Below are 15,195 nucleotides of genomic sequence, written 5' to 3' on the forward strand. Positions count from 1 at the left end.
AGTCCTGCAATGTCCATCAGCCCGAATCCACCGAGCTACTATAATTGACATTAGTGTGGAACTGAGGTGCGCAGCGTGGAGACTGAGGGAGAAAAAAGAAAAGAAAAACTGTTTATCGCCTCATCCCGCCGACAGACAAGACGCTCAGTTTGATTTTCCAGTCAAACTTAATTGGGAGAAAGGACGAGAGCAGGATTCGAACCCACACCCTCACTGGCACGGACTCTCTGTATTGGCAGCTGAGTGTCTAAACCATTCCGCCGCCATCTGCCTCATTGTTCTAATTCAGTACCTTTCTGTGGCCGGCGACTGCGTGATAACTCACGGCTCACCATCGCGCCGCAGCAGCCATTGTACTCCCCAACTCAGTTCTGCCAGTGTGAACGAGAAAGCCGAAAGAGCATCACGCTGAGTTGATAAGCACTGCCGTTACAGGTCCTGCATCTCTCCTCAGTTAATACACTCGTTGGGAAGTTAAGGTCATCGTGACAGTCCAATCAAATTTACTGTGTCAGTCTATCAATAGCTCGGAATACAAGCAGGAAGAATGGCCGAGCCTTCCCGTCCGTCAGTCGGCCGCTTTTAATTAAATTTTTACCTTCCTCCGCCTGGGCCGCCGACCTGAGACAGGTACCCGCAATCGGGAGGGGAGGAGGGGAGGGGGGGGGGTGATAATCGGAGTAAAGCGTCTTTCCCAAGGACACAGTTATAAACCTATGTCAAAACGGGGGGGTCTCGAACCCGGGCACTGGTGATCACTGGATATAGAAGTCCATTCTCTAACCGGCCGCGATTCTATTCTTCGGCCACGACGCTTCACCTTACCTGTAACCATGGAACGAATCATTATAGGTATAATTTTTTTCCTCTGCTCTTGTTGCTGTGTGTATGTTTCACGTGAAAGGTGTACTAAACAGACATTTCTTTAATGATGTGTTGTGTGGTGATTGTCTTCACTGCACTGGAGTCCAAAAGTTAGTCCTTTTGATGACTGCTTGGTAGTGGTAATTCAGTAATGTTTTTTCGGTGTTCAGGTGTGTGTGTGTGTGTGTACCTACTGGACAATCATGTCCGTTATTTCTAATCTGTTATACTATTATAAACTAGGAAAAAAAAGTCATTTGAGCGGAGAACTGAAGTGCATGCATCCTTTGTGTTGCTATAACTTGCGATGGAAAATGGAAAGTGTACTGAAAAGTTAACAATGGACATTTGTGAATGATAAAAGAGACAGTTATGTAAATGGCGAATCTGCCACAACAATAAATGAAGCTGCATTTGTTTTCAAAAGGTTATGTGTGTAGTAACGTACTTTCACACAGTCTTTGTTCGCCCTGTGGCTGTCTACTTCTCAGTGTCTTTCGTTTCCCTTGTTCGTCCCATTGTAACCTTTCTCTGTCTTTATCTCTTTATCCGCATCCCCTTCAGTTGTGCTCGACTCCCGTGTGTCAGTCTCATTGTGTCATGTTCCCCCACTGTCTCTACAGGCCTCATATATATATATATATATATATGTTGTGTATACATATATATGTGTGTGTCCTTTTCCATGTCTTCTTGTCAGTATCTACTGACTATGTTTGACGTTGTCTTTCTCCCCTTATTCTCCCTTCTGTCAGTCAGTCTTCCTCTGTGTCTGTCGGGATCGTTTCCTCATCAATCTTCTCCCTGTCCTCGCAGGTCTCCTTTAATTTCCGTTGTTGTTGTTTTTTTTTTTTTTTTTTTTTTTTTTTTTTTTTTGGGGGGGGGGGGGTTGTTTGTTTTGTTTGGTTTTGGTTTTTCTTATCAGCCTCGACAGCCTGTGTCTCTCATTCTCTTTCTCAATCCCCCTTTGTTGTCTTCGTTTTCTTAGTGTTTCACTGCCTGTGTGTCCGAGTGTCCACTGACGTCAGTTTGGACTGTCTCCCGACGTTCTCTTTGTCCGTGCTTGCCAGTGTCCCCAGTGTGAGTACTTCTTGTCTCCGTCTTTCTCTGTCAGTCTGCGAAGGACTTCCATGTCAACATTTCCCAAATCCTTCCATTGTCTCAGAGGTCTCTGGCTCTGTCTCCCCTTACCCCTGGGATAGCGTCACCGGTACACGCCCCTGCGTCTTTCAGTCTTTCTCTAACCTTGTCTTGGTCTTCCGTTTCTCTGTTTCCCACCATCCGCTTCTCTCTTTATTCAACAATTTTTCCAAGTGTTGTGTGCATACTGTTTTTTTTTTGTGGTTTTTTTTTCACATTTGGGGGCGAACCCACAACTTTCTGATTGCGAGCTCGGCGCTCAACCAACTGAGCCACGCAGACACCTGAACGATACAACCCCAAAAAAGAATTATATCTTCATGAACTGTGCTCAAAACTTGCATTCACTGAAAACCAGCATTCCGATCGAGGGATTAAAACCGTGCCTTAACTAAATACAAAGAAATGGAAGAAGACAAAGAACAGAGGTGGTGAAAACGAGTACGAAGAGAGAGAGAGAGAGAGAGAGAGAGAGGGGGGGGTTAGAGAGACAAATCAGAGGAAGAAGAAGAAGATGGCGATTAGCAGATGGAGAAAGAAAAGAATGATTGAGAGAACAGATCTCGAGAGGGATATGTGGGTACGGAGAAGAAGGGTGAGAATAAATAAATAGAAGAACAAGAAATAAACAGGTCAAAGAATGAAAGAGAAGAAATTGAAATGAGAGAAAGAAAACGATATCCGAGGTCACGGTGATTCATGGGGACATAGCCTCCCCCAACCGCCCCCTCCCAACTCATCCCTGTCGACACCCATTCAACGAAGGGAAGCATACCAAGATAACGTCACTATTTGATGTGGTTGTTTTTTCGTTAGCCTCCCACATTTGCACTTCAGATGGACCGTCTGTGCATTAATCACCCCTCTCCTAAACACACACACACACACACGCGCGCGCGTTTCAAGTCTTCCAAAGTTATACAAAAACATTTTGACAGATTAAATAAAATGCATTAAATGGGCTTCGGTAAGCAAAACTTTATTGCACACACACACACACACACACACACACACAGAGTCTTTCCCCCTCCACCTTTTTTTTCTTTTGCCCCATACTTCTCACCTCTATACACTTACACACTTACATACTCACAAACATGTTACATACATACCACAGACATGATGTACGAGGCGAAACTGTAATTATGTATGTCGACATATTTACTGACACAAAAAATGTACATCAAAACGACACATCATAAGCACCAACAAACATATATATATATATAATGTTTACAGTCTCATGCACACACATCCACCCCCCCCCCCACACACACACACACACACACATGCAGCAGTTTGTCATATATAGGCAGCAAAACAGTTGGTTTTTTTGTGTATACAGCACTGATTATTTTAGTGCTTTTTGGATGTCGTGCTTCATAATTTGCAATCTGCACCATTGTCTTGGTGGTGGTGGGTTTTTTGTTTTTTTGTTTTGTTTTGTTTTGTTTTTTTTCTTCCTCGTATGGCATTTTAAAAAAAATCATGTGTTTTGTAAAGAACTTAGAGCAGATTTCTGGACAGTGTGCTATATAATTATCCATCATTATTACGATGGATTTTCATTAAAGATTTCCCCTGACCCATTTCCCATGGACTCTGAGAGGAACGAAAATTGGCACAGTTATTAGTCTTTTTCTACATCGGTACCACGAAGCATGACACACGGCTTCTCTTATCGCTTTATGCAGCTGTGAAGGCCTTGCCTGTGCAAGTCTGCGGGTTGCGCCAGAAGCCACGAACGACTTGACCTCAGAAATAAGCGTTTCATCGTCTGGGAAGTGCTTGCCCTTCAAATACGACTTCATGGTTGGAAAGAGGTGGAAGTCATATGTGCGAGGTCGGGAGAGTAAGGGGGTGATGAAGGGTTTCATAGCCTCAGGACCACACGTGCTTCCGTCTTGGCAATATGCGAGTTGCGAACCAGGAAGCTGTCTTGCAAGAGGCGGACAACTTTGGTCAGCATGCCATGTCTATCGGTTTTCATGGCCTTCTGCAATTTCTGCAGCAATGAAGTGTAGCATGCCCCGGTAAGTGTGGTACCCTTTGCAGGGAAATCCATCATCACTGCTTCGCGCTGGTCCCAAAAGACTGTGAGCATGATCTTGCCCGCTGAGGGTTGGACACGTCTTCGGAGGTAGTGAGTCAAAATGCTTCCATTGCTTTGACTGGGCTTTAGTCTCTGGATCATAGTGATGGACCAATTGTTTCGACCTGCGTGATGAGTCTGTCGTGGAAGTCCTCCAGATTTTCTTGGCACATGGCCAAAAGAGACTGGGAGCACGTGACTAGTTCCTTCCTTCTGGAGCAACCGTGGAATCCATCGTGCAGCCAACTTCCGCATATGCAAAATGGTCATGGATGATTTTCCCCACAGACCCCACACTGATCTTGACATCTTGGGTTAGCTGGCGAACGGTTATGCGGCGATCTCTCAAAATAGCGGCCCCCACTTACCAGATGGTGTCTTCGTTAATGTCGGACTGTGGTGACCCGGAAAAGTAGCCGTTTCCAACGATGTCCGACCAAACTTGAACTGACAGTGCCAGTGCTTGACTACGTACGTCATACTATGGGGCATCCTCCCAAGTATATTACTTGATGACCATCCTGCATTCAATTGGCTCCATTATCACACCTTACTCCACCATAGCACCTTTAAAAGAGAAACTGCTTTGAGTTTTGAGATGCGAATTTCCATGTGAACTACATATATATGTAATATTATGCATGTGCAGTATCAGCCTCCTACAATAACCGGAAGTAAGTCAGGAGAAATCTTTCATGAACATCCCTAGTATCATTATCATTATGAGCTGCATGTCAACCACCTGCCGCTTCCATCCCATCATTGAGAACACTGACTGTGTCATCAGTGGAGTGATGGCCTAGAGGTAACGCGTCCGCCTAGGAAGCGAGAGAATCTGAGCGCGCTGGTTCGAATCACGGCTCAGCCGCTGATATTTTCTCCCCCTCCACTAGACCTTGAGTGGTGGTCTGGACGCTAGTCATTCGGATGAGACGATAAACCGAGGTCCCGTGTGCAGCACGCACTTAGCGCACGTAAAAGAACCCACGGCAACAAAAGGGTTGTTCCTGGCAAAATTCTGTAGAAAATTCCACGTCAATAGGAAAAACAAATAAAGCTGCACGCAGGAAAAATACCAAAAAAAAAGAAAAAAAAAAGGGTGGCGCTGTAGTATAGCGACGCGCTCTCCCTGGGGAGGGCAGCCCAAATTTCACACAGAGAAATCTGTTGTGATAAAAAGAAATACAAATACAAATACAAATCTTTGACAAGAGCTGCCACACACTCTGCAAGGGGTAATGAGGGACAGTGCCAAGACTTCAAAACACTCGTCAAGAAACAACTTTCCTCAACAAATCATCATGTGCAAAGTGGTTTATTGTTTTAAATGTCACCATGGTATATAAATGACTAGTTCAATCTGTCTAATAATCAAAACATTGCACAATGGTGCATACAACTGAAAAGAATTGTAATGGTACATAACCTGTGGGTGCCGTCATTATGAATTTTCCAAGGTGTTTTAGTTTACTAACAAAATCAAGTAACATGCACAATGCAAGCGCACATGCACACACACACACACACACACAGAGATGCTCCAATCACATGCAAGTTACGTTTAACACGGTAAGTTTGTATTATGACTTAGACTTGCAGACCTGTACACATTTTGACAACAAACTGCAAGAGCGCGCACACGCACACACACACATTGAAAAAGTACAACACAAACCGAATCTTGCTCATTGTCAGCATCATTCTCAGTCTCACAGAACTGTCACAATCCATAAAAGGCAGAGAGTGAAACTAAGCCTGAAAGCTAATGCAGTGCTCTTCAAACTGCAACATACTTGTGTGTGTGTGTGTGTGTGTGTGTGTGTGTGTGTGTGTGTGTGTTTCAGTCTGTGTGTGTGAGCAGGTGAGTTGGATGAGCTGTGTCATGATACCTGTTTAAAGTTTGTGTAAACTGATTTTTGTTTTATTTGCTTTCACCATTGATAGTTTATTAGTTTTTATACATGTAAAGCGCTTTGAGCTCAATTTGAGAATGCGCACTGAATAGGTGTTTATTATCATCATCATCATCATGAGTATTCTTATTATTCTTATCATTATTGTTATTAGTATTATCATTCCACAATCCTTCACAGAAGTTCACAATCCTTCGCCCTGAAAAAAAAAAAAAAAAAAATTAAAGTACTGCTATCTTGATCTCTACTGGAATCAGGTGTACATAACACCAAAACTTGCTGTGTTTTGACCACAAAGCAGAAAAACAGTAGTGTGTGGTTGCTGTTGTCGTTTTAACAACCCCATGATGTAACGTTCACTCAAAATAAATAAGTAAATGAATGAATACTTGAATAAATAAATGAATGAATGAATCAATGAATTAAGTAATCAATCAAATAATCAACAACAAGAAACAGTGGTGTGTGCAAAGCAGCTAGGTGAAGGTGCCGTGGAGCTGTGTCTGATGATGCCTCAGGTTCTTCAGGTCTTTGTAGGCCTTGCCGCAGTGCGGACACACGTGGGGCTTGTGGGCACTGTGGGTCAGCTGGTGCCTCCTATAGCACGAGTAGTCCTTGAAAGTCTTGCTGCACTGCTCACAGCTGAATGGCCGCTGCCCTGAGTGAAGCCGTCGGTGTGAGATCAGCCCGCTCAAGTGCTTGTAAGCCGCCGAGCACTGGGAGCACTGGTAGGGGCGCTGGTCTGAATGACAGCGCGCATGCTCTTTCAGCCTCTTGGCGCTGAAGAAGGCCTTGCCGCACACCTCGCAGACAAAGGAGCGCACGCCTGTGTGCAGCTGCATGTGGTCTTTGAGCGTGTGCGAGTCGGCGTAGGCTTTGCCACAGGAGGCGCACACGTAGGGTTTCTCTCCGTTGTGCGACAGCAGGTGGCGTTTGAGGTGGGAGGAGTCCCCGAATAAACGATCACACTGCGGACACTGGTAGCGTGGACTCTGCTCCTGCCTAGGTTCGTGTAGTCGCTGATGTCGAATCAGAGAGCTAGCGCGTAAGTATGCCGCCCCGCACTGAGCGCACACATGGGATTTTTCTGGCGGGGAAGTGGACACGTTGTGGTTGGAGGAGTGACACTGGAGGTGCTGTCGCAGTGTTCGCGAAGTGAAGAAGGTTCTGGAACACTGGGGGCAGGTGTAAGCTTTCGACTGGCACTGCCCCTCCTGCAGGTGATGCTGGAGAGACTTGAAGTCGGCGAACCCTCTGCAACACTGAGGACACTTGGGGGTCTTCAGCCCGCCGTGGGTCGGCAGATGCCGCCTGTGGAGGGCGCCGTGTTTCTTCAGCTCGTACTTGTCACGGAACGTCTTGCCGCACTCGGAGCAGGCGTAAGGATTGCTGGCCCCTTGCTCGTGCTGCTTCTTGTGGCGAGACAGGGAGCTGGCCTGCTGGTAGGTGGCGCCACACGTCTGACAGGTGTAGCGCCTGCCTGTCTTGCTTGGGGGCTTGGCCTCCTCATTGTGTGTTTTGAGGTGGACCTTGAGCCTCTTGGAGTTGATGAAGGCCTTGCCGCACTGGTGACAGACCCAGGTCCTGGGGTTGGTGGAGTGGGACAGCAGGTGCTCCTTGAGGGAGGTGGCGTGCACGTAGGCCTTGCCACACTGCTGGCACTGGTGGGGCCTCTCTCCACTGTCAGCACACATACACAACACACACATACCGCCCATGTGAAAATCACAGTAATGATGCTGGTTGACAACACTGAAGATGGTGATGATGATGATAACAACAAGAACGATAACAACATAACAGTAACAGTAATAACAACAACAATAACACTACTACTACTACTACTACCCCCAGGGGGCACATAAAATAAACTTCTTGCCTTACTGCTGCTGCTCCTCCTACTACTACTGCTACTAGTGATAACAACAATAATAATAATAATAATAATTTTAATGATACTGATAATAATGATCATAATAATAAACCAACAATCATATAAAAATGAAAATAATTCTAAAATTACCACTACTACTACTTCACATCGCACCCTTCCATGTAAAACATGCTCAACTGCGCCGTTCAATGAAAAATCTGATGAATAAAACACACATTTAAACACTGAAATAAAAAAAACTTACATGCATAACCCTGTACAGACATCAAAACACAAACATTAAAGTATGTCCAGACACACACACAAATCCTTGTACACAACACAATACTCATCATACATACCATATATACCACAATACCTAAATAGCGCACACAGTTCATATCACGATACTTAACGTTAATACCACAACTCTTTTATGTTATGGTCCTTTACATTAGGTACGCAACTCCATTATATGTCTTGACACAAGACAGACAACTTTTTTCCATGGGTCTTCACACAAGACACACAACTTATACCTTTGATGGCAGAGACCAAGACTTGTACTCATCCCTTCTATGTCCTATTGAAAGACAATGTCCACATATTGCAGGATACAAGGGACTAACAATGCAACAAGCCATCCAGTCAAAGAAATAGACGGACATTATGACATAAACGAGCACAAATATTAACGATGACATAAATAAAGGATGAAAATGTGCACATAAAAAAAACAACAAAAAAACGCCACATTATCTTTGATTTTTTTCAGGCAAGAACGTTTTGTTTTTTTAATGATGTCTTCCAACTATAGAAAGTAAACAGTCATGAGGACATGAACAACCACAAACTATGGAATATCTTGTGTAAGTAATCCGTAAAAATGCATAAAAAAACCCACACTGAATTCATCACACAACTGTGGGAGACCAGGATATCACACAAAACAAACAACAGCCTAGACACACATCTGTGGATATACCAGGTAATTACTCAAACTAAGCACACAAAAGTCACACACACACCTGTGCGATACCAGGTAATCACACAAAGCACACAGCAACCACAACACACACCTGTGCAATACCAGGTAATCACACAAAGCACACAGCAACCACAACACACACCTGTGCCATACCAGGTAATCACACAAAGCACACAGCAACCACAACACACATCTGTGCGATACCAGGTAATCACACAAAGCACACAGCAACCACAACACACACCTGTGCGATACCAGGTAATCACACAAAGCACACAGCAACCACAGCACACACCTGTGGGAGACCAGGTGCCTCTTGAGGTGGGTGATCTCCTTGAAGCTGCGGCCACACTGGGGGCACAGGTACGGGGTGTGGCCTGTGTGGGTGCGCAGATGGGCCCGCAGGTTGCTGCCGCTGCGGAAGGTGGATGGGCACTGGGGGCAGGGGTAGGGCTTGTCTCCTGCCCACACACACACACACACAATCATCATATCCTTGTGATGACAGATGATGAAGTTGTTGTAAACAATCCAGCGAGAACACTGGGTGGACTTGTATTTCAACACTTTATTCTATTTGGCTATAGTATATGCTACAGTACAGAGAGGTCTGTATTGTTTTGTTATTGTATTGTATTTCTCTTTTTTGTCACAACAGACTTCTGTGTGTGTGAAATTTGGGCTACTCTAGTCCAATCTGCGAACATTTCGTGCGCAGATTGGACTATTCAGCCATCTGCGCATTCACAGATAGATTCATGAGCATCCCCCCCCCCCCCACCCCACCACCACCCTCCCCCCATCCCCCAGCTGGATGACAACGATGGTCATCATCGATCTCGATGGACACACACCATTGTATTTCTCTTTTTTGTCACAACAGACTTCTGTGTGTGTGAAATTTGGGCTACTCTCCCCACGGAGAGCGTGTCGCTACACTGGTATTTTTTCCCTGCCTGCAGTTTTTGTTGTTATCTGTTAGTTTGTTTTTTTCGTTTTCCTGTTGATTTTGCTACAGAATTTTGCACCTTCTGTTGCCATGGGTTCTTTACGTGCACGAAGTGCATGCTGCACATGGGACCTTGATTTATTGTCTCATCCAAATGACTAGCATCCAGACCACCATTCAAGATCTAGTGGAGTGGGGGAAAATACTGGCGACTGTGCCGAGATTCAAACCAGTGTGCTCAGATTCTCTCACTTCCTTGGTGGACGCGTTACCTCTAGGCCACCACTTGAAACATCCAAAGAGAGCACCTGTTGGACTTGTATTAACACTACAGTCTATTCAGCAATATGCTATGATGGTCATAGTCGAATATCATACAATATCCTCCAGAGAAGTCTACTTCACATGAAGAGAGTCAGGGTGGAAGTGCCTAGAGAGGTCACTGCATGCAAGGAAAGGATCAGAGAGGCAGTAACAAAAGAGAGTGGTGCTGTCAGCGTGGGAAGGGGTGGTTGTTTACACCCCCTGACCTGTGGAGAACTTTAGTTTCAGGGTTGCTGCAATCCTTGTGCTGGCCAAAGTCCACAGTTACCTTTGGCCAAACTCCACAGTTAACTTCCAAGACAAAACTAGATTCCACACACACTCCTGTCTAAACTGCATTGCATTTCACAGGGAAGTTAGCAAGTTAAAAAAACTGTAGAGTAGTGGTCCTCGATAGGTGTGAAGGTTAAACATCTTTAAAATCACTTATCTATTAACTTTACAGCAGATGTGGTGTAGCATATAATATATGGATCAGTCTGCATGCTTTGACACCACCCTGGAACTGAAACCGAATCTCCACGAAACTAAGCTATTCTTGTCGTCAGTAGAGGGCCTGGTAAGTGGTGTCCTAAGTTTGTTAAATCAGACCAAGTATAACTGAGCACCACCAAAGTGACCCTCCTCAATAATTCCCTGTGGACTGCCAATGCTGGGACTGCGAAAGACACACCTGGATGCGGCTGTGTAAAAGGGACTTGGATTGAGTGGCATGGGAGTAATGCCACGAAAATGACCACAGAGGATGGGACAGCTAAAAGTAATTAAAAAAAAAAAAAAAAGAAAAGAAAAGAAAAAAGAAAAGAAACTGAATCTCCCTACCTACATCCTTGAAAGTGAAACTGAAACAGAATCTCCATACCTAAGTCCATGTAACTGAAATCAAATCTTCCAACCTATATCCTTGAATCTGATCACTCTCCTATCTACATCCTTGAAATTGAAACTGAATGCCCCTACCTGCGTCCTTGAAACAAACTGAATGCCCCTACCTGTGTCCTTGAAACTGAAACCCCTGACTTATGTCCTCAAAACTGATTCTCACTACCTACGTCCTTGAAACTGAATCTCCCTACCTACATCCTTGAAATTCAAATTGAATCCCACGACCTATGACCTTGAAACTGAATATCCCCACCAACGTCCTTGAAAATGATACTGGATCTCCCTATCTATGTCCTTGAATTGAAGTTGAATCTCCTTACCTGTATCCATGAAACTGATTCTCCTTATGTCCTTGAAACTGAAACTAAATCTCCCCACCTATGTCCTTGAAACTGAAACTGAACCTCCCTAAACCTACCTGTGTGTGTTCTCTGGTGTGCGAGCAGGGTCTGCATGGTACACAGCACCTTGCCACACTGCCCACACTGGAACTGGCGCCCTTCCTTGTGCTTGGCTGCCTTGTGACGCCGCAGCTCTTCCCCTGTACAGCAGTCAGTCCTGCATATATCACACTGGAACTGTGGCCGTGTCGTCGCGTCTGACGGCGTCTTTTCCAAGGATGTCAACTTCCTACTTTTTCGCCCCATGTAACGATTCCGTACACGTTGCACCACTTCAACCGGTGTGGAAAAGTCATCATCAGCATGACTTTGGAGTCCTGGATCAGTTTCTTTTTCTTTGCCGTCTTTTTCACACCGGTGTCTTTCCAGCAGGCTGGTGGAGGAAAATGTCTTGCAGCAGACAGCACAAGATGTGGGTCTGTCCACCAAGCGATGGCTGCAATCATGACTGAGGAGATCCTGCAGCCTGGGAAAACAGTGACCGCAGAGCTGGCAGCTGCAGTCAGTGGGAGGAAGGTCTGGGTGGCTGACTGATGGGGCTATTGTACCCGTCTGATCTCCAGCATTTTCAGGACACTTTTGTCCAGGCACTTCTGAGACTTCTTCACTCCTGACACTGTCCCCCCTCACACTGCCTCCTTCCTGGCCCCCTGTGTTTGCTGATACACTGTGCACACTCTGTTCACCATCACTTGGCCAGCATTCTTCAGACTCTGGTTCTATGTCACTATCCCCATCATAAATATTTTGATTCTCCTCTTGGGACTTGATTTTTCCACTAACGTCTTTCAGTGTCACAGTGTCTTCATTCAGCATATTCCTGTCATTACTTTCCTTGTGCATGTGCTGTGATTCTACACTGTTTCTACTGCAACTCTGCAGTTCAGTCGTTCCTTGTGAGACAGTTCTATTCTCCACCTGTTCTCTAAATGACTGCTCTGTAAAGTTTGTTGGAGGGATCTCAGAAGCCTGTTGGAACTGTAAGGGTCCTTGTTGCTGATCTCTGTGAGTGAGTGAATGTTGTTCCAGGACCTGGGAGTGAAGTACTGAGGCTGTGCCCATGTCACACTGAGGTGTACTGTCTGTGCTATGTTCCTGCATGAGTGAGAGTGAGAGAGGGTCATTCAGTGTGAGGGGACCTGGTTCTGGGAAAACCTCTGAAGGCAGCTGACATCTGAAATGCTGTGAGGATGAGGTTTCCACTTGTGGACCCGTCCTCACTGTTGTTGAATGCTGGCCACGTGCTGGTTGACAGGACTCTTCTTTGGTCCTGTCCGTGTTTGTCCACTTGGCGTCACCATCATCATCACCACCATCATGGCTACCCCTTCTATTCTCATTACCATTCTCCTCTGTTACATCCACGCTAGACAACAAAGCAGTCACTATTTCTGTCCTTTCATCCCCTACACTCCCATCAACACCACTCGTGAAGATCTTGTCTGCGGTCTCTTCTGGAGTGTCAGCATTGCTGGCACTGTCCCCTCTACTCCTCTCCTCATCCAGATGTTTATTGGAGGCAGCCGCAGGCACCAAGGAGGAGGAGGTGGTGGAGGGTGTGGAGGCAGGGGGGTTGGTGGCGAAGAGGGGAGGTGGTGATGTAGAGAGTTGGGAGCAGTGGGAACAGAAGAGGGTGAGAGGGGAGTGGCAGCGAGCACAACACCCCCCATGCTGCCCGACTTCATAGCTGAAACACACAAGTTCAAATATATAGTCTTTTTTTTCCCTTCCTTTCTTACTTTTAGGCACATGTACCTTAAACCCTGTTACACGTTGCAGATTTCTGTCCCAATCAAATGAGAAAAAGAGTAACTGGCTGCACACATGTCTCTTCCTTTCTCTTTTCCCCTGAAATATTACTAAAAACATTCAGCAAGGCCATGGAAGACAAATGAACAGGCACACAACCAATAAACACAGGTGATTACACATACTCACACTGACAAAATTATTATGAGACTGTTAGTCAAAGTATTTGTTCACTTATAAATCATAGTACAACACCTGACATAAATACAATATATCAGAAAAATGGAAATGAAATCAAACTATAGAGGATAATGCTATACATCTACATGGGACTATTTATCTGCATCAATGATAAATAATTATGATAAATTGAATAGTTACTTATGAAGTTTTCTACACTGCATGGTGTAAGTATTATACTTACTCAATTCTGTATTCATGCAAATTTGACAAAAGCAACATAAATAAATAAACAGAAAAATAAATGAAATAAGAACTTCATCACATTGTATGTTATAGTCTGCTGGGTACATTTTGGTGTATATATATCTATATATATGTAACATTGATGTGATGTGTTATGCACACCATGTGTAGATATTATATACATCATAATTCATATGTTTTGTAAGCAACTAGAGCAGTTTTCTAAATAGTGTTAATCTGTTATATAAGTATCCATTATGATTATCATCATTATTATCATTATCATAAATAATCATCATCATTCTTTTTCGTCTTCTTCTAATTATTATCATCATTACTACTAGTGGTGCTACTACTATTATCATTATTATTCATAATCATATCACTAGTGGTGCTACTACTATTATCATTATTATTCATATCATCAAAACGTACCACTGAACCAAGAAGTTGGCGATGTCTGTGTCTGAAGAGAAACCCTTTGTGACCCCGATGGCATGCCAACGATCAAACACATGACCAATATGAACAGCATCTTTCTCATCTCTCATTCTCTGCTTGTCAGCCGTCACCAAATCAGGAGGGAACTGCTATCACTGTTCCCTGGTGAAACAGAGAGAGAACGAGAGAGAGAGAATAGATAGTGAGAGAGTAAAATAGAGAGAAAGATCGCAGCACAGTATACTGTACATACTGTCTTACACAGTTAAGACATTCAGATTGATAAGTAAGAAAAAATTAAACAGAGCAAGTTTTATGTAATATGTGTGTGCGCGCACGCGCGCGCGCGTGTGTGTGTGTGTGTGTGTGCTTGTGCATGCATACATGCTTGTGTGTGTGTGACTCTGAATGTGTCGGTGCATGCATCAAAAAGTGCTGCGTGTAAGCTTTCGAACACACACACATATTCCACAGTCACACTTGCACACATTCACACACAGCAGTCCATTCCTGACATCCATCGACATTCCTCAACCCCTTAAATTTGTCCCTCACCACCCCCACGCCTCCGCACCCCCACTCCCTTCCACCACAAACATCCGACCGCGTCCCAGTCATAATCTGATGTATGAATCAGCAGGTTACCTGACAACCTCAACTGTTATGATACTCGTAAAACAAACGCACTGCTTCCACTGCCATCGATCGCCATTTTGATGCAGTTTAATAGTTAATTTTCGTACAAAATATCGTTCTCGTTTTATTTTTGTCCAAGACTAAACAATAAGAACAAACCAAAGTTATCAAAGTAACAAGCAAATAAGATGAAATCCTGTTAATTCAAAATGTAATCAAAATCGTTCTTCCGAAGCAAAAGTTCGGAAGTGTCCGAAGCATGTCGGTCTGCTTCGTCTGCTAAGCAGATCGCAGTCCATCATTTCGATTAAAAAAAAAAAAAGAAAGAGAAAAAAAGGCAATATCACATGGAACACAAGTAATACCTAGATCATGCTCGGTTTCACTTCCGTAATATACACCTGATAAGCCTAACAGAAACAAAAAGTATAAGGCCTTATTCGTCAAACCTTAATTAGGATATAATCGAAAACAAACGAAAAGCTTTACCGACACAGCCTAGTACATGACCCCT

General features: G+C 44.3%; 1 protein-coding gene across 1 annotated transcript; it reads right to left on the minus strand.

The window, feature by feature from the left end:
* Positions 1–5,395: 5,395 nt before the first annotated feature.
* Positions 5,396–14,761, minus strand: LOC143274787 (uncharacterized). Its single transcript, XM_076578714.1, has 5 exons — positions 14,691–14,761; positions 14,040–14,207; positions 11,447–13,116; positions 9,166–9,331; positions 5,396–7,689 (listed from the first exon to the last, which is right to left on the minus strand). The coding sequence occupies exons 2-5, from the start codon at positions 14,153–14,155 to the stop codon at positions 6,486–6,488; spliced, it is 3,156 nt and encodes a 1,051-aa protein (XP_076434829.1). The 5' UTR covers positions 14,156–14,207; positions 14,691–14,761; the 3' UTR covers positions 5,396–6,485.
* Positions 14,762–15,195: the final 434 nt, after the last annotated feature.

Source organism: Babylonia areolata, chromosome 29 (assembly GCF_041734735.1).
Source record: "Babylonia areolata isolate BAREFJ2019XMU chromosome 29, ASM4173473v1, whole genome shotgun sequence".
Taxonomy (NCBI): domain Eukaryota; kingdom Metazoa; phylum Mollusca; class Gastropoda; order Neogastropoda; family Buccinidae; genus Babylonia; species Babylonia areolata.